At 47.8% G+C, this 18,625-nt stretch overlaps 7 protein-coding genes and 1 non-coding gene across 8 annotated transcripts; 3 read left to right on the top strand and 5 right to left on the bottom strand.

Moving 5' to 3' along the window:
• Positions 1-50: 50 nt before the first annotated feature.
• Positions 51-1,287, bottom strand: VE01_08473 (uncharacterized protein). Its single transcript, XM_018277895.2, has 5 exons — positions 1,043-1,287; positions 971-986; positions 818-871; positions 346-762; positions 51-292 (listed from the first exon to the last, which is right to left on the bottom strand). The coding sequence occupies exons 1-5, from the start codon at positions 1,068-1,070 to the stop codon at positions 211-213; spliced, it is 597 nt and encodes a 198-aa protein (XP_018127597.1). The 5' UTR covers positions 1,071-1,287; the 3' UTR covers positions 51-210.
• Positions 1,288-1,362: 75 nt separating this feature from the next.
• VE01_08472 (uncharacterized protein) lies at positions 1,363-3,154 on the bottom strand. Its single transcript, XM_018277894.2, has 3 exons — positions 2,813-3,154; positions 2,627-2,762; positions 1,363-2,573 (listed from the first exon to the last, which is right to left on the bottom strand). The coding sequence occupies exons 1-3, from the start codon at positions 3,096-3,098 to the stop codon at positions 1,421-1,423; spliced, it is 1,575 nt and encodes a 524-aa protein (XP_018127596.2). The 5' UTR covers positions 3,099-3,154; the 3' UTR covers positions 1,363-1,420.
• Positions 3,155-3,890: 736 nt separating this feature from the next.
• VE01_08471 (uncharacterized protein) lies at positions 3,891-6,196 on the top strand. The gene is made up of 2 exons (XM_018277893.2): positions 3,891-5,570; positions 5,624-6,196. Exons 1-2 carry the CDS (start codon positions 4,578-4,580, stop codon positions 5,909-5,911), a joined length of 1,281 nt encoding a protein of 426 aa, XP_018127613.1. The 5' UTR covers positions 3,891-4,577; the 3' UTR covers positions 5,912-6,196.
• Positions 6,170-9,568, bottom strand: VE01_08470 (uncharacterized protein). The gene is made up of 2 exons (XM_018277892.2): positions 9,356-9,568; positions 6,170-9,302 (listed from the first exon to the last, which is right to left on the bottom strand). Exons 1-2 carry the CDS (start codon positions 9,392-9,394, stop codon positions 6,291-6,293), a joined length of 3,051 nt encoding a protein of 1,016 aa, XP_018127595.1. The 5' UTR covers positions 9,395-9,568; the 3' UTR covers positions 6,170-6,290.
• Positions 9,569-9,684: 116 nt separating this feature from the next.
• VE01_08469 (uncharacterized protein) lies at positions 9,685-11,106 on the bottom strand. Its single transcript, XM_018277891.2, has 2 exons — positions 10,756-11,106; positions 9,685-10,700 (listed from the first exon to the last, which is right to left on the bottom strand). The coding sequence occupies exons 1-2, from the start codon at positions 10,948-10,950 to the stop codon at positions 10,020-10,022; spliced, it is 876 nt and encodes a 291-aa protein (XP_018127552.1). The 5' UTR covers positions 10,951-11,106; the 3' UTR covers positions 9,685-10,019.
• Positions 11,107-11,407: 301 nt separating this feature from the next.
• On the top strand, positions 11,408-14,205 carry AKR1 (palmitoyltransferase akr1). The gene is made up of 6 exons (XM_018277890.2): positions 11,408-11,771; positions 11,843-12,652; positions 12,705-12,777; positions 12,824-13,088; positions 13,138-13,250; positions 13,306-14,205. The coding sequence occupies exons 1-6, from the start codon at positions 11,481-11,483 to the stop codon at positions 13,986-13,988; spliced, it is 2,235 nt and encodes a 744-aa protein (XP_018127553.1). The 5' UTR covers positions 11,408-11,480; the 3' UTR covers positions 13,989-14,205.
• A 164-nt stretch (positions 14,206-14,369) lies between these two features.
• VE01_08467 lies at positions 14,370-14,461 on the top strand (the record flags this gene model as incomplete). Its single annotated transcript has 1 exon — positions 14,370-14,461. It is a non-coding gene; the product is annotated as a tRNA-Pro (tRNA).
• A 1,273-nt stretch (positions 14,462-15,734) lies between these two features.
• On the bottom strand, positions 15,735-18,438 carry VE01_08466 (uncharacterized protein). The gene is made up of 9 exons (XM_059463967.1): positions 18,346-18,438; positions 17,748-18,280; positions 17,568-17,638; positions 17,470-17,493; positions 17,312-17,401; positions 17,170-17,252; positions 16,708-17,105; positions 16,295-16,627; positions 15,735-16,228 (listed from the first exon to the last, which is right to left on the bottom strand). Exons 2-9 carry the CDS (start codon positions 17,838-17,840, stop codon positions 15,923-15,925), a joined length of 1,398 nt encoding a protein of 465 aa, XP_059319456.1. The 5' UTR covers positions 17,841-18,280; positions 18,346-18,438; the 3' UTR covers positions 15,735-15,922.
• Positions 18,439-18,625: the final 187 nt, after the last annotated feature.

The following is an 18,625-nucleotide window of genomic DNA, read 5'->3' as shown; positions in this document are numbered from 1 at the left end:
CTAATAATAAATGTTTTAATTCGCACGCAATCACCTCATAGTCAGAATGTGTTGCACATTTCTTGCTTCTAAACTATCAACTGTCATAGTAAACTACCGTCTAGTTCGGATTGGTCCGCCATCTATCAGCTCCAACACCCCTCAAAACTCAAGTTCTAGACCATGCGCATAGAAACCCCTCGTAATGTTACAGACCATAGTCCTGCCCATTTAAATCTTGCTCAACAATGCCTCCATCACTCTCTTCGTATCCTTGCTAGTATCCTTCACTACACCAGCAATCTGCTTAAATCTACCAAAAACGTCAGTTTCACCCCCTCCAACAACACATCACGGGAAACTCACTCAGCAATCCCGGCGTCTCCCATACACTCATACAACCAGCTCTCACTAGTCGTTACCACCGCACCCGCCTGTCTCAATCTCGCCAACGCAATCGGAATCTCCTGTGGATTACAGCTACTCACTCCATCCGCGATGATATACACCTTATGTCCTGCCGCAAGCGCATCTATCGTCGTCTGCGTGACACAGATGTGGCTCTCGATGCCGACGATGACGATCTCGGAGGGGGTACTGGAGGAGAAGTGGTGGCCTAGGGCGGGCCACATACTGAAGGCGGTCTTGTCGACTTCTGCGACGGCGGTGGAGAGGTTGAGTTCGGGGCAGGTTGGGCCGAGGCGCGCGGCGTTTTGGGTGGTGGCGTAGACGGGGATGGAGAGGATGGAGGCGGCGCGGAGGAGCTTTTGGGTGGTGAGGATTCTGGGGGGGAAGTTAATATGTGGCGGTTGGGTGGTGTGGGATGGGGGAGGGTTACATCTTGTCGTATTCCCATACTGCTGGGCGGAACTTCTCTTGGATGTCGCAGATGCTATGGCCTGTTAGATCGGCGAAACGACGGGGTCTGCTGACGGCGACGGCATTGAAGCCCAGTGAGGGCAATTCCGGTGCTATAGGAGGAATGGCTCACAAGATTGCTGGCCTGGCTATCGGGTTGTTAGGAAACTCAATTGCTTTCGCGGGACGGTGGAGGGTGACTTACCAAGGCGTCGCGTAAGAGTTTGTGCCATGGCTTTGGATATATGGATTCCCGACAACTTGGGTGTTGGTGGCAGATCGGTATTCTATTTGTGCTTATTCGGTGAGTTCTATTGGGGGAATTCCAGGCTCAGGCGTGCCTTATATGTGCACAGCGGAACGTTGCCTGCGGGTCCAGATCCCCGATTAATGGAGGGGCCAAAGCCGAGCATCCAGACAGCCGATGCGGGGGACATTACGTTACCCCGCATCCGGTTCTTAGCGAACCACTCCACATGCCATCATTCCGGAATCACTTTCGGGTGCAAATAAAACATGGTATTTTTTGTTTTTTGCTATAAATATATAGTTGCTTTGCTTAATATTTTCTAGTATTTTGTATTTACTCAAAACTAACCAGGCTGATGTCTGCACGGCTCAACCAGCTGAAGTCTCCATCGGCATTGCTCTGCCGAATTCTATCCAGCTCGTCAATCAATGCTGGCACGAATGTCCCAGGGCCCTTGACATCCGGGCGTTGCGCAGCATACTCGGCGGCAATCTCAAAAAGCAGCAGCCCAGCTACGGCTGCGATAAGCTTATCATGCCGGTGGACAGCGAGCATTGCAGATATGGTAGTTCCAAGGACACATCCACTACCAGTTATCCGACCAAGATACTCGTGCCCGTTCTTAATCGCAATCGTTCTCCGCCCATCGCTCACATAGTCTGTAGAGCCAGTCATCAGAACGATATTCCGCTCTCGCTCAGCGAGGTCTCGGACTAGAGCTGCCCTGCTCTGGCCGTCGAGCATGCTTGCTCCACTGTCCACACCTCGCTGCTGGACGTCGCCTTTTCCATATGCCTGTCGTATTTCACCTTCATTACCCTTGATTAGATCAAAATAACCACCGGCCATGAGAGTTTTCAAGGCAGATTTCCGGACAGTTGTTGCTGCCGCTCCCACCGGGTCCAGAACAACAGGGCCTCCTTGCGAGTTATATGCCCGTAAGGCAAGCAAGTGGTTCCTCAGGCCTTCCTGTGTTACCGTGCCCATGTTTATAACCAAAGCGCCTCCTAATTTGGCGAGGTCTGCCGCCTCATCGCCGTGGTTTGACATAATTGGGGATCCCCCAATTGCCAACGCAACACTGGCAGCGAAATTCTGCACCACAAGATTTGTCATGTTGTGACATAGAGGGTTGGTCTCGTTGACGGATGTTATAACAGAAGGGACTGCCTCCAGCATTCCGGCAACGTCCTCAACACCAGAATAGCCTGATGGAGAGACAGCTGCAAATGCAGGTGGGGTGTTGACAAGGTGCTTTAGATTCTTTGCTGCCTCTTTGGGGTCCTTCGCGCCTATTATTGCACTGACAAGGGCAATGCCATCGAGCCTCTTGCTATTGTCACTTGACTGATATAAGACGCGTTGGAGGTTGGTGGCATTGATGCCGCCAATGCACACCGTCCCCACGTTGCTATACTTTGGGGCCATTGCCTTCAGGATTGCTTGACAGCCAGCAGTCCCAATTATGTCCTTAGTGTTTGTCTTCCTTGGGGATTGTCAGACAAAAGTGAATACAAAATGAGAATGGTAGAATATTACGTTGGGGTAGCAAATATCGTGCCAATACCGAGATAGTCAGCCCCATCATCGCAGCCCTGCAGTGCTTGCTCAACCGATGCTACTGTGAGGCCAATGATGGCCGATTCTCCAAGGAGGCGCCTGGCAGTTTTGATATCTACGTGGTATTTAGCTAGAGACCGGGTTTTATATAAAGAATGGCCTTACCTATGTCGTCTTGGCCGATGTGGACGCCTTCGCAGCCCACTGCGAGTGCCACATCAACACGGTCGTTAATGAGAAGAGGGACGTTGTATTTCTTCGTTACAGCATGGAGTCGCCTGGCAGTGTCGACCATAACACCAGTCTCAGTGGACTTGTCCCGATATTGGACGATAGTCACGCCGCCCTCCAGAGCAGCTTCCACGACATCGACGAGACTAGCACCCCCAAGGATGGCGGGGGTGGAGTCAGTGACCAGGTACAGAGAGTAGTCTACTGATTTGGCCATCATGACTTTTTTTTGGTATGGACTCGGACTTTGCAGCTGTTGAAGACCAATCGGGCACTCGTAGCGTTTTGGATGGTGGGGGATTTCGGGGATATATCGGGGATGAAGGGTCGCGGGGCAGTTATAGTCACGTGATATATATAGTATTGTCTCAATTTGTAACCATCGCAACATGGAAATCTACAGAAATATGTCCGGCTTCGATTGGAGCGCGTTAATAAGCTTCTGGTCATGTACGGACGCGTATAGTAATTATATAATTTATCATAGATATTCTCTATAGTGTTATAGTGTAATACTCTACAAAATAGATCCTACGCGTTATACTGGTAACACGTGCCCAGCAAAAATCTAGTGTAAAGTACCTACAAAGTACAGTTCATGCAGCAATCAAGCAACTATGTCCAGAGTACAAACTCCCACACTGTAAACTGCGCCACAAGTAAAGTACCACCGCACAGCCATAACCACCAACCATCCAACCACGCCACCTAACTCACCCACACCCTAATTTTTTACCGCGGTCCCAACTCCAAAACTCTCCGCTCTTAAGTTCTCATCTGCTAAAGATACAAGCAAACTACACCAATCTGCCATACTCTTATTTTGTACTCTTAGTTGCAGTATACTTCTATCCTCTTACTCGGTCCTGCAAACTCGTAACCACCACTACTTCTACTAACAAACACTACAGAAATCTAGCGCCTTAGTGCCACCTCAGGCAAAAAAACTACTCTCTACATACAAAATACAATTCCCTTCTCCACTGAATAATTCTTTCCAATTCCCTGACCCACCCCTTCAAACTAAACATCAACACACAAAGAATTTCTCCTTTCCCCCACCCACCACACCAGAATCCTTCTTCAGGCTTCATCAAATCTCACGACAGTCCTACCATCAAGGAGTCTCTTCTCGACCCATCTGCCATTCAACCCCCCCAAAAAAAAACAGACAGACACGAGTCTATCTGGCCTCTCCGTCCATCCGCGACCCCCCGGAAACCCGCTGAAGCCCTTCATCCAGCTTCTTCCGTCTGATATTATCGAACGCTTCTACGACTCTCCCCCAAGGCCGGGACCTGTCATAAAAGAGGGCATCCTCTACCACCGAATCACCCAAACCATAAGACAGCACGTCTAGTGGCACAACTGCGTTATATGTATCTCACACAACACGCCAACGACCTCAGACATCAGCCGCCCCTCGAGCTGCAACCATTCCGTATACCTCGGAAACCTTGTAGCCCTTACTTCTGCTCTAACGGATAAACCGACATCTTCTTCGGCATCTCACAATATCGACACAACACATGTTACCGTGAGACGAATCATCTTTAAACCATCAATCTAGCTGTTGCTTTGAACCTTCCAAAACGAGCCGGCCTGCCTCTATATGTATCGCCAGTCAACGTCTTCAGTCGCCGCTACCAATAGAAAAACCGCCCCCGAAAGCTTGCATTAGAAAACTTCAACCGCAATCATGGCTACCGTCAACATTCGTCGCGATGTCAGCGACCCCTTCTACCGATACAAGATGGAGAAGATCCAGTCTAAGATCGAAGGAAAAGGAAATGGCATCAAGACTGTCATTGTCAACCTGAGCAGCGTTGCCCAGTCTCTCGCTCGCCCCGGTGCCTATGTCATCAAATACTTTGGTTTCGAACTTGGAGCCCAGACAAACAGCAACCCTGCCGACGACCGCTGGATTATCAACGGCGCCCACGAAGCTGGAAAGCTACAGGATTACCTTGATGGGTTTATTTCAAAGTTTGTGCTTTGCAAGAAGTGCAAGAATCCCGAGACCGAAGTCGTCTTGAAGGATGGAAATATCGTTCTTGACTGCAAGGCTTGTGGTCAGCGTTCAGATGTCGATCTCCGCCTGAAATTGAGCGGCTTCATCTTGAAGAATGCGCCCAAGAAGGGCAAGAAGGACAAGGCCGAGCGCAAGGCTGCCCGCAGGGCCAAGGAGAACGGCAACGGGGTCGCCGCCGATGGCGAGAAAAACAGCAGCCCCAACGACAGTAACTCTGAGAATGGAGTCAATGATGACGGCGCCCCTGAGGCAGGAAGCGACGACGAGCTTACCAATCGCATCAAGAACGGCGCTTTGGATATCGAAGAGCCAGAGGAAATCAGAGACGATACGTGGACAGTTGACATGTCTGCGGAGGCTGTTAGAGCTCGTCAGCAACAGCTGCCAGAGGATCTGAAGCAGAAGCTTGTCCTTGATAACGACGAGGACGAGGATGGTGAGGGCGGCGGCAACTCGGCCTATGATCAGCTCGGTAGCTGGATCTTGGCTGAGGTCGAGGAGAAGGGCAGCGTTGCAAAGGTTGATGATGTTGATATTTATGTCAAGGCTAAAGAGCTGGGCATTGAGACAAAGCACCGTACGCTACTTGTACTTGCTCAGACCTTGTTCGATGACAACATTGTTGCCCAGATCCCCAAGAGGGCTGGACTGCTGAAAAAGGTATGGACTATACTCCTGATTGCAATTATATGAATATCCACTAACTGGCGTAGTTGATCACCTCTGAACGCCACGAGAAGGCCCTCCTCGGAGGCACCGAGCGCTTCATCGGCATGCGCGGCAAGGAGAACCCAGAAGTCTACAACCTAGTCTCGAAGGTTCTCATGCTTTACTACAATGACGATCTTGTCAGCGAGGAGGTTGTCACCAAATGGGGCACCAGGGCCAGCAAGAAGTACATCGACCTTCCGACCAGCAAGAAGGTCCGCAAGTCCGCAGAGACGTTCTTGACTTGGCTTGCTGAGGCTGAGTCAGAGGATGATGATGACGACTCGGAATAAACAATCGCTACAAAGCCAAATGGCGAGGACCACCACGCTCAACCGTTAACTTGTTAATGGGATGGCTGTGTGGATTTGTCTCGTATCAAATGGTCGCACATATTTGCTTGGTTGGACCGTTTTGTGCTTCGGGTTTTGTTTTCACCGTTGTCTAATTATCTGCTCTCTACTCAATACTCTTTTTCCGCTTGTAAAAGTTAGCAGCTCTAGGGGTGCATTACCTTTGCGCCGATGATTACGAATTAATATTTTTGATTACCTCAATGAAGCTATTCTCTATCTATGAATATATAATCAATGTGACTGTGCAGGCAGAGTGATTTAATTCGTTATATTCTTAGCAGCCGGCTAAGGCCGTCTTATTCTGAAGCCATACAGTCTATAATGTTTCCCAGCTGGCAAATTCGTACCCCTCCATTACAGGAACTTCTCTCCTTGTAATACGGTCTTGTGCAAGATCAACTAGCCACACTGCTTCCGCATTGATAGTCTCCAGGGCTTCTCTGACATCTTCTCTCTCCAGACGGCCAGACAGAACGCCCAAAGCCTCATCAAACATACCATCATTAATGCGGACATATTTCAAAATAGCAACGACCAGTCCCACCATAGCATCCCAAACTTGCCAACTCAAAGCATGCGTGCCTCTGCCATGCTTCCCTTTCCTTTCCCCCTCTGCCTTCTTCATCCACTGCCGGACTAGTTTAATAAGGTCAGGCCATTCGGTCTGGACCCGCGTGCTCATAAAATCCCCAGATGCCTCGAAGATCTTGCTGACGGCGTTGGCAGCGCCGATTACCACGAATGGTTCCGGGTCGTAAAGGCGTTTGATAACCACAGGCCAAATGTCGTTTACCAGGGGTAAAAAGGCATCTTCGTCATTGTGAAGCGCACCAGTTGCAGTGCTGATAAGATCGAGTAGTCGAAGACGGAGGTAGGGAGAGCCACTTGTAAGGTAGTGCTGGGAGAGGCGGGCGATGCTTTCAACCATCGTGTAAACTTTCGTTGGTGGGGCCTTTTTAACCTCCTGGTTCCCTTTGGGTTCTTCGCCCTCTTCCTCCTCGCCTGTAGCTTCTGCTTCATCTAACAGCATTTTGGCAGTCTTCCAGGGACCCTTTGGAAAGTGTTCATGCTCCATTTCTATTGCAGACGATTTGGATTTCATATTTCGAAGGATTTCGAGGACATCGCTGAAATCCGGCGGCGCCGGTTTCCGTTTCTGATGGTCTATTGTCGTCCCTGATGTAAGCTGCAACTGCCCCGACCCTGCCCCCTCCTGTACGATTTCACCAAGTACAGAAAAGAGGCTATCAACCAGTTTCGAATAGCCGTGAAAGTTGTCTAAGGCTGCAAATATCGAGCCAACCACGTCATCCAAGTATGGCAATAACGTTGGTCCAGTTAGTCGAATCATCATAACTAAGACTTGTGGAACTTGTGGAGATATGTTAAAAGTGTTGAGTTTCAGGGACACGGCGTTGACAAGATAATCGACGTTGTCAACGATGAGTTCGCTCGTTTGATTGTAACCGCAGGATTTGGCGATTATATTGAGCGAAGTAATAGCATGGGATCTGAGGTGGTGGTTATCAGAACCCAGTAGCTGGACAACGGAATATAAGGTATCGACGAGATTTGCCCTAAACCCCTCTCCTGCTTGCTGTGAGGAATATGCAACAACTTCAAGGCCAACCGCAAGAAGCCTCCAGTCATTGCCGCTGTTCTCTGAATCCGAGAGAATAGAAACAGCAAAATTGTAGAGCTCCTCCCTTGCAACTTCTTGCTCGTCTGACGAAGTGACATCAGAAGTGAGAAAATCGTCGAAATCCTCAGTTTTCAAGACCACCGACTTTACCAGCTGAAAGGATAGCCAAAATGAGGCCAGGAGAGGGTTTCCGGACGCGTTGAACATTTGTTCGAGTAACTTGCTCGTCATTTTAAGCTGGACTTCCCGGGCCCCAACATTGTCAATCAGCTTATTGAGCTGATTTCGGGTTTCCACCTGGCTTTCATGTTCCAGGATAAGAGGCGGGTAGTTCTCAGTATATGTGTTTTGGACCGTCAAAGGCAAAGTGGCACCCCTGTCATTGCTAACAGGAAGCACCTCGATAGCGACCTCAGGTGTCGAAGAATCAAGCATGTTTATAACACTATCTCTAAGAGACTCTGTTATAGAGTTGTCCAAAACTTTAGACTCAGCGTCAACAGCACCGAGAAGAGTCCTGGCTTGGGAAAGCTGGTGGATGGCAGATGCTTTGACTGCATCATCGGACGACTGAACAATGCGCGGAAGGCTAGTTTCCCAGTTATATACTGTTGCATTGATTAGTTCGCCGATCGATGGGTACATAATAGAGAGATCTTTCAAGCCGGTAATCTGTGACGGTTTACCGCCTTCGTCTTGTGGAGTTGCAACAATCATAGATGTTTCCACAAGCAAAGCTGCGGCGTCTTTTAACGACGTGTTGCATTCATCCAGCAGGATTAAACATGTTCGCTCAAGCTCATGACGTACTCCTTCACTCTTGTGACTGCGTAGCTTGACTATATTGGTAAGAGCAAGCTTTACCTGCGCGGAAGTCGCAGTCAGCCATGATTTACCCAGTGTTGTCGTTGGCTTTGAACCTGAAGCAACGTCGGTGTCATCAGGTAGCCTCCTAACGTGAATATCTCCTATTGAAGTGGTGAGAACGCTCTGAAGGACGCGTAAAGAGCTGACGAGGACCTTGACAGAACGCGGATTTTGATTGTTTGGCATCAAGCACTTTGTTAATGCCGAGACCGTCCCTGGCAAGAAGGTTGAAAGGGCATCTCGGTCCTTTATGCACATCCATAGGGCTTTTAATGCCTCAAGTGCCTCGATTTGAATGTCCGGAGATGGCCCTTCTGTAATCCCGTCCAGTATCGTTGACAAACATTGGCCAAGGGCGGGAATAACAGATACTTCAACTATTGAAGTTGCACCTTTAGGTGTTCGACGAAGGTCGTCGAATAATAGCGCAAGTGCCTTAAACGCCTCAAGCTTGAGCTCCTCTGGCATAGGATCCGACGATGCGCCACCGCCAGCAAAGAGTGTGAACAGAATTAGGAGCTGTTGCCCAAGTTCGATACCGATATTGTTTGTCCAGCCATATTGGAGCAATACCTGTACGCATTTTGTAGCCGCTTCCGCCAAACGACCTGGTCGCTTCTGGCACGCTCGCAGAACATGCGAAAGGGGAAAGAATATGTAGTCTGCGAGTTTCTCATCGAAGGCGGCATCCTTGCGGCGGCATTTTGCTTCAAGCAAGCCATAGAGCTCCAAGGTTGTTTCCAGAAGCTCTTTCAGGCTAGCTGCACTGCCGTCACCGTTAAGTGCGCGCTGACTTAGTTTAATACAACACGGTTTGAGCTTCGACGGTCAGCTTCCATATCTATAATGCTTGAGGAGAGATGGGGTGGTACTTGTTGAAACAGCTCGTTCTTCAGTGTCCGGACGTCCATGGTGGCATATCGTATTCCAATCTATCTCGTGTAGAGTTGCCACATGTTTTAGTTACTTCGAGATTCACTTCCGACGGGCATTCTTCATCTAAGCGCCTTCTATGTTAACCCGTCTTTAAGAGCTGGCGGTATATGAATACTTCAAGGCGGCGGCGATGATGGGGTTACCAACTTACGAGGCTGTGGAAACCAATTGCATGACAAGGCTGAACAAAATGTTACGGTTTAGCGTGGTGGGATATTCTTCAACGGGACGCTTATGTTATTATCACTTATTCTAGATCATTGAATTCACGTATTAAATGTAATTATATTATAAATATTCCCAGATATGTATGGTATCGTTCATTGTAGCATTATCGATTTAATAATCCACGATATATTCATGTCCCATAACCTTATTTGGCTGCCATGACGTCGTGCGGCACCCTCCGATATCTCTCACTCAAGGAGATGGCAGTTCATGCTCGACCCTGTGGCCGAAGTGAGTGGGCATTGCAGTTGGATCTAACTTATCCGCCTCGGCCACAACCCCACTGAATCCAATTGGTGGACAACCTCAAAAACATATGATGTAGCGGGGATTCCTTCCTGTTCTTGTTCGCTGTCGTGCTCGTACACGTGCTCACAGACGATCTCCTACCCACTTCCACCATTTTTGGACGTCTGCTTCATTCTCTCCCATAGCACAGCCACCGGCAACTTCGGTAGAAATGTTGAACTCCTCCAGTTGCTCAAATTTAAATTGGGTGCTCCCGGTTTCGCCCAGCCAGTCGTCACTATCCACATCATCCAGGTCGCCTGCAGTTTCGATACCGGATTCCAGAAGACCTTTGGATTTTGAGGTTCTCACTTTTCCGATCTCTTTCTCTAATAAGCTCCTAACAATCGCAGAAGGTTGCGCAGTAAACAGATCCATCTTGTTTGCAGCAATCAAGACCTCTATTCCTTTGGGGGCTTTGGAAGACTTGATGTTTGTCAAGCGCTTTTGCAACAGTAATAGCGTGTCGTGAAGATATTCGGCGGCTTGTCTGAGGCCTTCATCACCCGCTGGAAGATTGGCAGCATCGACAACGAAAATAACGCCCTTCAGGTTCTGCGTATTCGCTACGGCGCTAAATGCATAATGGTGAAGCTTCCCGTGCCCTGGTGTGTCGATGAGTAGAAACTTCTCACGTACTCGGTGTGAGGGATCGTTGGCAGAACGGTACTTTGCTGAGGCAGCAGTAATTCCGACAGGAAGGGCACATTCCGCCACAAGTGGGGTTTGCGACGTATGGGTAGGGGCGCTCTTGCCTCGCTCGAACTATTATCTTGTAAGCCGGTGGTGGGAAAGTTGGAGACAGGTGTATTGAGCATACCAGAGTCTGAAGTGATGTCTTGCCAGACCCGCTTGGTCCAATAAGTAAGATTGATGGCGGAGCAGCCACACTACTGCCGCGGCTCAGGAAGGCATGTAAAAGTATAGGGACAGATATAACGACGATAAGGGCGAAAAGAAACCCAAGAGGGGAGGGACTGAGCAAGGCCTCAGCTAATTGGGTTATTTTGGACATGGCCACTGGGGAAAGGCCAGCTTATAGACGACGCAATGGCCGAAGTTGAAGACGCTTCGTTCGTTGTCTCTTGTGAAGTTATTCTGGTTGTGAGCAAAGTATTTCTCAGGCGCCCATGCACTGTTCGAATGTTCGTGTTCAGTTGAGTACTCCCTGTCCTCTCCTTTGATCGACAACGAGGCTCAGTTCAAGTCGAAAGTAAGATGACCCACTGTTTGTGGGAACGGTGCATCATTTCGCCGGCGAGCCAGCGCCCCAAAATGCAGCCGGAACCCCTAACCTTACTTCGCCCAGCCGCTATCATTGGGTGTGGAAAGGACGCGTCCCAGTGTTCCGCCATCATACAGCTCAGCCTCGTACTTGGCACTGCCTCAGCTTCGGATTGTCGCATTTCTTCTTTTTCAACAAACATCTGCCTGTCGGGGAATATTATAATATATACGATGTCAGTACCAACCTGTCTATCCGTGATTCCATTGCTCCTGCCTCTGTTCGAAACCAAAAGCTAAAATGTCACCACAGGGACCATAATGCCTCATCCTGACGCACCATTACAAACTGTCGAAGACCGGGCGAAGAATACTTCGAATTTGTCGCCCCTGATGTTGAACGGAAAGGGGTCGTCGGTGGCTCCGCAGCTCAGTGTGGACGATGGCAATCTAGAAATGAAGAATATCGCAGCCGCGGAGCCAGCCCTCGATGCGAGCCAAGATATAATGCAGCTGGCCAGACTTGGAGACATTCCCTCAGTACAGAAGCTCTATGATGCAGGCGTTTTCACACCATTACACTGTGATGATGAGGGTATCACTCCGCTCCATGTATGCCTTCCCGGAAACCCTTCCCGGAAACTGTTAGCCCTTTGACGATTTGATGGCTAACTATTTCCTAGTGGGCGGCAATCAACAATCAATATGCGATGTGTAAATTTCTCCTGGAGGCCGGAGCAGATGTAAATAAGAAGGGCGGAGAGTCGGTCGCTACACCCGCCATGTGGGCGGCCCAAAGGTGCCATTATTATACTGTGCATCTCCTTCTGGAGTATGGGGCCGACCCATTGCTCACTGACGTCCAAGGTTATAATATCTTGCACCTTGCAACCTTTGAAGGAAACATCTTCCTTCTGGTTCTACTACTCCACCAAAACATCCCTGTGGATGTGCGTGATTCACAACAACACACATGTCTGATGTGGGCTGCGTATAAAGGATATCCAGCTTGCGTCGACTTGTTTCTTCGGTGGGGCGCCGATGTGCATGCCACGGACGAAACGGGGTTCACACCATTACATTGGGGACTTGTTAAAGGGTCAGTGGGCTGCATCCAAAAGCTCATTGAATATGGCTCAGATAGGTTCGTTGCAGCCGCCAGCGGGAAAACTCCATCAGTAATGGCAGAGGAGATGAAAACAACATTTGCATGGCATAAAGCACTCAAGGAATGTGGTTATAAGGAAGATGGTAGCCTCGCTGCCTTTGACTTCCCGACCCCGCCGTACTTCATCCAAAACAAACGATCAGCCATGGCGAAATTTTTCTTTTTCTGGCCTTTTCTGATCATCTGGTCCATGCTGATGATCATGAGCCATATGGTTGTTTATGCGGGAATTCCAATTGCCCTACTTGTTGGATATTGTTTGCAGTTATTGGCCCAAAAAGCTATGGCATATGCACCTTCAGATATGAGACAAATCCATAAAACAGTAAGTCTATATCAAGGAGAAATTTGGCTGGTCTTTAGCTAACCCAGTGTAGCCGTGGCTTTCGGGGATATTTGCTGGTACTCTGTTTTTTGTTGGTATCAGCTGGGTCACAACTCTTTTTCCTGGTTCGTGCTTACTCAAGTCTAAAAATCTGGGTGCTAACAGTCGCAGCAACCTACGCCTCGTATCCTGTTGTAAATACCCTCTTCGCCATCGCATATTCTCTGTGCGGTTATTTCTATTTTTGCACCATGTTCTATGAGCCAGGATATGTGCCGAAGTTGGCGGGTCTTACGGAACAGAAGGCTACTATCAACGAACTGCTGAGCTTATGGAAATTTGATGACCAAAATTTCTGTGTGCAATGTATGGTTCGGATGCCTCTCAGAAGTAAACATTGCAAGAGGTGCAACAGATGCGTAGGAAAACACGATCAGTGAGTCGATTCGGTGCCATTGAAATATAATCGTTACTAACTGCGGAAGCCATTGCCCTTGGGTTTATAACTGTGTTGGTGTCAATAACCATCGCCACTTCTTCCTTTATCTTGTCTTTTTGGAACTCGGTGTAGGCCTTCTTATTGCTATCACGGTTGGCTGTAAGTGGCCCACATGACTATTCCGACACCTCACAATGACTAATACCATCTTTAGACTATGATTCCATGACGGAGAAGGGGTCCCCCGAGTGTAATATCCTCCCAGAATCAATATGCCGCTACGTTAACAGCGACCCTTACACCCTTGTCCTTGCTGTATGGGCGGCGTTGCAACTCACCTGGGTTACAATGCTACTCTTCGTGCAACTTATTCAAATCTCACGAGCTATGACGACGTATGAGAACATGCGCGGTTCTCATCATGGACATGGGCACGGCGCCTCTGAGGCGATTACAACAGCGTTAGCTGCTGGGACTTTATCAATGGGAGGAGCACAGCTAGGTAGCGAAGGCAGAGGTCCTGATCCTGCAGTGGCCGCATCATCGCACGGCCATCGTCACCGCCACGATCATGGAGGCTGCTTTGCCCAATGGAAGAAAATCCTGGGTGTTGATACATTTGTTGAGACTGCTCTAAATGCGGACAAGGATAGGTCTAGGGCAAACCGCAATCCGTTCTCTAGGGGTTGCCTAAAGAACTGCAAGGATTTCTGGTGCGACCCAGCACCGATATTTGGGAGCCGGGAGAATGGCTCGGCGATGCTAGATGGTGAGGTCGTTAATTATACGACAATGTACGAGGCTCCCAGGCGGATGATGGCAACAAGGCCACGGGGGAGAAATGGGGATACGGCTGGGAGCTATGAAAGGCTTCCAGTAGATGATGACAATGTCTAGGTTAATTAACTTAGGAGTGTATTATAAAATTTGAAGCGAACAGGGCTTGAACATAATATAAGTTGGGATTGTGATATACATTTTGGGATGGGTGTCCATTGAACCTCGATAGTTGGAATAATATCATTAGGAGCTAAATATATGGAGAAGGTATTATTAGCCAACTGGGTTGCAAGTTAGATTAGCTTGACGAATTTAATTACACAGGTTCCAACAGTATCCGTCTATCTTTTATGTCAACTTAGCTAGCTAGGTATTATTACAGCAGTCGAGTTTATCTGGCTGTATAATTTAACGGCCATTATAAAGAAGACTAGGGTTGCACCTAGCAATAACTAGTACTATCTTGTACTAAACTAATCCCTGCACCAACATATCAAAGGCCTGATAGTTCAGTGGTAGAATTCTTGCTTTGGGAGCTCATCAGCATTCAAATTGTAAGAGGTCTCCGGTTCAATCCCGGATTAGGCCCTTCTTTTTGCCAATCTATATTTTTTCCAGTTGATGCGCCGTAGTTTTGACTCCACTAAGGGTTCTTAGCTTAACAGTCCGTCCCACTCTTTTGTCTCCGCTTCCTGTTAAGGGACCCTGATAATTGTTGCTTTATAACTAAGGGTTGCTTCACAATTGTTAAAAGTTATATATATGCTAGCCTATACCAACAACCTAAGAGCTACTATAATGTAGTCGTTCTACCTTTTGCATGGTTGAGTTTTATATTTCAATGATAGTACGCTAATTTGTTGCATAAGTTGAGAGCAAGCCAATTTATAATTTGTAGTTCTACTTACTATGTTCAACATTTATTAACATTTATTACAGATTATTTTACCTTGTCTTAAAGATTAAAGATCGTACTATATACCTCTTTAGCATAATTTACTATTCGCCCTCAACTTGCGCTATAATTTATATACTAACTCATGCTAACCTAAAAAAGTATGCAATTTAAGCATTATACTTTTCTCTTAGTTTAATAGTTCTGATAATTTGTTAACCACTATTAATTTGTTAATAACTGTCGACTTGTCGATCACCACCAATTTGTTAGTTACCGTTAAATTTACCATTCCCTACCTTTAGCAAAATGGCAACTTAACCTCTGCTGCAAAATTAAAGTATATGTTTCTTAATAGTTATAAAGAAGGCCTTCTAAGGCCATACCGCAGCAGTGGACGCTGCTATGATGTGTTAAAACCAATAATAGAGTGGTAGAGATCACTCTTAAGGTTTTCTAACTTTGTTACAGCAAATTATAGGTCGCAACGAAGGATGATAGAGTTATAATGAAGCGAGAATAACTTGCTAAAGTAGTAAGTAAATAAGAAAGCGAAAGGTTAAAAATACTGTAAAGGGGGATACTTTACTTACATGGTTTAATGGTTTGACACTCTTAATAGTTTTAACAGGAATGTGCCTTCGGTTATATTTTACTGACTGTATAATAAACAACGACAATATTAAAATATGTGTTTAAATAAATGAGCCTACATTTACAGTATATCTAGAGGGAGCAGATAACAATCGAGAATGAGAATGAGAAAAATTGAAGAAAATGTAACAATACCAAATAAATCATACGCAAGGAAGAATGGGAACTTGATCATGTTAAGGGTAATGTGTACGAGCAATGGCGGCGACTAACTAGCATGACGCTGGTCGGATGAGCATGACTTGGAATATAGGGGAAAAGATACTATTGTGATATAAAATACAACATCAACTCTTCCCTTCCCACCGTGCCATGCGGTGACCTCTCTACAGCGAAACTTCCACAATAGGCCCAGTGTAGACATGGCGGGCATGGAAAATGTAGTATAGGATGGCGAAGAATATGGCACTCCCGATAGCCAGGATGCTCCAGTTCATGGTCGCGATCGTCGGGTCCATGGTGGACGGCCAGAAACTGAAGAAGATGATTATAGTGATGTAGATTATGGCATAGCCGTTAATGATGGTGCCCAGGATACCAGGGTAGCGAAATGGGCCCCAGACAAGCTTAGCGCCTGGCACGTTGATAATTTCGTCCTCGCTGTCATTGTACAGGGATATGTCGCGGCGGACGCGGCGGACGAAGAGGAGGACCGATACCATGAGGTACGATAGGTAGATGGCCGATACTGCCATAGACACGATGTTCTCCATGGCGACATTAGACCCGATTCTAATATGGCCAGCAGCCAAGCTATAGTCACTGAGACTATAAGGGCGGGTACCGGCAACTGTCTAGAGGTGGAGATCTGTTTGCGGCAAGGCGTCAGCTTTATGATAAATGAAGACTTCAAGGTGATCGAGTGATTCCTTACTCGACTCCACAATCGCCATCCCGGGACCCCCCTATCCCGAGAGAAGGACCAGAGCTGGCGAGAGGCGGCAGCAAGCAAGCCCATGAGCGCGCCGATGTAGACAACGAGGATGATGGCAGACATGGCTAACGAACCCGATACAGAGTTGGTCGCTTCTAAGAAGATGCCCATATAGGGATAACCAGTAATCCCCCCCAACTTTCCGCCAAGATCCGGACCAGTGCAGAACATTGTGGCGATTAAGATGCCGAATCCGAGGCAACCATTAATCCCGATGCTGAGCATGAGGGTTTGCGGGATGACCTTGGAAGCATTCGCGATCTCTTCAGCCATCTATTCGGAATCTCGTTAGGAAAGAGCATCTAGAGACAGGAGGGACAGGGGCTCAGATTAAATAGCAACTGGCTACCTACATGCACGGCAGCATCACCTCCACCAAAGGCAAATGCACAGGTCGTCATACCGACGAACCAGGATAGTCCCTGTGTCTCAAAGCCTCCTCCATTATGGAAAGACAAGAACACTTGCTCCTTTGTGTTGTGTTCGGCCATGTAGACAAGTGGGATGAGGACCCCGAAGAAGCCAACAATATGCACGACTAGGAGGACCACCCCAGCACGGGGTAGGATTTTGCCGCCGACTAAGTTGATAATCAGTGCAAAACTTAACGAAGCCCAACAAATCAGCATTGAATGCCATGGCATGGCATGATATAGGTCGTTCCCTAGTATTATCGCGCCCTGGATCATGCTCCCTGTTAGAAAGGCGACCGCGGCGAAAGCACACTGCCAACCAAGGACGGTAAACCACCCTGTGGACCCCAAGCCTTAGTAATCTCAAACAATCATCGTTCTGGGCGCGAACTAGAGACCAACCTGTGATGAAACTAATGAACTTCATGTGTTTGGGCGTGGCAAGCATAGCTGCCCAGTGATACTGGCCTCCGGAAGTAGGTGCCCTATTTTACCTGTTAGTTGCAGCTCTGGCACTGTACCAACTAAGGGGCGAGCAGCATACATCGAGGCCAATTCGGCCAAAACCATGAAACTGGCAAAGGTGCCTACCCAGCCGAAGATGAATGCATAAATCGCGCCACCCGAGCCACCACTAATAATATATATCAGTAGGTGTAGTGATAATAACGGAACGGCGAGGTGCCTAAGGAGTATACAAACTTTCTAAGAGGGCCGGTAAAGGTACTGAAAAATGAGGGGGGAAACGATTAGCAATATAAATCTATCAGACACTCGAGCATACGATCGTCTGGACTTACCCAAGCAAGCTTTCCCAGGTACCAAGGATGGTGCAGCTAAAGCCGAGTATGGAAAGAATGCCAAAGTTTCGCTATAGAGAGGCACTGATCAGCAAATATAGTGAATAGATTCATCCTCCCCTATGTTTTCCTCTCGCCCCAAAACTATGGTAATGATGGTGATAGTGGTATCAAAAGTACCTTAAGGACGGGCTTCTTCCCCATTCGCTGAAGATGCGCATCGTCACGCTCTCGCACGGAATTGTCGTGCCCCTTCGCTTCCGGAGGGACCATGGCTCTGCTTTTCTCTTAATCAACGTGTCGGACGGAGACAGGTAGGAGGTTTAGATCAAGTAGGGAGAAAAAGAGAGGGAAAGAAAAGAGGATGGAAGTAGGTAGCGGAGAAGGAAGTAAAGGAGAAAGGAGAGGAGAGGAAGATCAACTGTTTAAATGGTCTTGTTCCACCTCATATGCACGCCATGATCCTTCTGCTCTATCCTTGTTTATCACTTGTCTTACATAGCACCTGGTGATTACACAACGGCGCTCCTTCCCCATTACCATCACCCTATCACTCTCATTATTACTACCAAGTTCGTACAGACGCTCAAATCCTACATCGAGTTACTCCTCCCGGGTTACATCGACGACGATGGAGTTGTCTAGGTAGGAAGGATGTAGTCGCATGTGGGGACCCCTCGTTGTTCTTGGTTGGATCTTGTTTTAGATCGTGACTAGCCACCATGCGTCAGATTTCGGCTCAACGTTGAACGTTAGAGTTTCCCTCATACTATAGTACCTTCATCCTTCGTCACTACTCGAGTTTCACTCGTTGTTTGGTTATATTATATGATTTCGCGATGAGAGGCTTGCTTTATTTGACATGTTCTACCATTACTAAATTTACATCTTGAACACTAGCTATACGTCAGTTGGCGTTAACGTAGGTCGTGGCCAGAGCGGCGCCATGGCCAGAGCGGCGACTGCATTAACCACACTAAAATCTAAGTCATGTGACCTAATTTAAAACCTTAATAACTTTTGTAATAGTGGCTATAAAGCTTAATCCTCCTAGCCTA

This window comes from Pseudogymnoascus verrucosus (genome assembly GCF_001662655.1).
Source record: "Pseudogymnoascus verrucosus strain UAMH 10579 unplaced genomic scaffold scaffold_44, whole genome shotgun sequence".
NCBI lineage: Eukaryota > Fungi > Ascomycota > Leotiomycetes > Thelebolales > Thelebolaceae > Pseudogymnoascus > Pseudogymnoascus verrucosus.
The sequence above is the reverse complement of the archived record's forward strand: the minus strand, read 5'-3'. Positions and strand labels throughout refer to the sequence as shown.

Excerpts from the sequence above, each read along its gene's own strand:
- VE01_08473 (XM_018277895.2), bottom strand. The coding sequence starts at position 1,070 with ATGGCACAAACTCTTACGCGACGCCTTG. Across the intron at positions 763-817 it reads GTATGGGAATACGACAAGAT|AATCCTCACCACCCAAAAGC; the intron begins GTAACCCTCCCC and ends CTTCCCCCCCAG. Across the intron at positions 293-345 it reads GGAGACGCCGGGATTGCTGA|ATTTAAGCAGATTGCTGGTG; the intron begins GTGAGTTTCCCG and ends CGTTTTTGGTAG.
- VE01_08472 (XM_018277894.2), bottom strand. The coding sequence starts at position 3,098 with ATGATGGCCAAATCAGTAGACTACTCTCTGTACCTGGTCACTGACTCC. Across the intron at positions 2,763-2,812 it reads CATCGGCCAAGACGACATAG|ATATCAAAACTGCCAGGCGC; the intron begins GTAAGGCCATTC and ends AATACCACGTAG. Across the intron at positions 2,574-2,626 it reads ACGATATTTGCTACCCCAAC|GAAGACAAACACTAAGGACA; the intron begins GTAATATTCTAC and ends ACAATCCCCAAG.
- VE01_08471 (XM_018277893.2), top strand. The coding sequence starts at position 4,578 with ATGGCTACCGTCAACATTCGTCGCGATGTCAGCGACCCCTTCTACCGA. Across the intron at positions 5,571-5,623 it reads GGGCTGGACTGCTGAAAAAG|TTGATCACCTCTGAACGCCA; the intron begins GTATGGACTATA and ends TAACTGGCGTAG.
- VE01_08470 (XM_018277892.2), bottom strand. The coding sequence starts at position 9,394 with ATGGACGTCCGGACACTGAAGAACGAGCTGTTTCAACAA. Across the intron at positions 9,303-9,355 it reads AGAACGAGCTGTTTCAACAA|CTCAAACCGTGTTGTATTAA; the intron begins GTACCACCCCAT and ends TGACCGTCGAAG.
- VE01_08469 (XM_018277891.2), bottom strand. The coding sequence starts at position 10,950 with ATGTCCAAAATAACCCAATTAGCTGAGGCCTTGCTCAGTCCCTCCCCT. Across the intron at positions 10,701-10,755 it reads AGACATCACTTCAGACTCTG|TTCGAGCGAGGCAAGAGCGC; the intron begins GTATGCTCAATA and ends ACAAGATAATAG.
- AKR1 (XM_018277890.2), top strand. The coding sequence starts at position 11,481 with ATGCCTCATCCTGACGCACCATTACAAACTGTCGAAGACCGGGCGAAG. Across the intron at positions 12,653-12,704 it reads TGAGACAAATCCATAAAACA|CCGTGGCTTTCGGGGATATT; the intron begins GTAAGTCTATAT and ends AACCCAGTGTAG. Across the intron at positions 13,251-13,305 it reads TATTGCTATCACGGTTGGCT|ACTATGATTCCATGACGGAG; the intron begins GTAAGTGGCCCA and ends TACCATCTTTAG.
- VE01_08466 (XM_059463967.1), bottom strand. The coding sequence starts at position 17,840 with ATGGTCCCTCCGGAAGCGAAGGGGCACGACAATTCCGTGCGAGAGCGT. Across the intron at positions 17,253-17,311 it reads TTGGCCGAATTGGCCTCGAT|GGCACCTACTTCCGGAGGCC; the intron begins GTATGCTGCTCG and ends CAGGTAAAATAG. Across the intron at positions 16,628-16,707 it reads GAGGTGATGCTGCCGTGCAT|ATGGCTGAAGAGATCGCGAA; the intron begins GTAGGTAGCCAG and ends GATTCCGAATAG.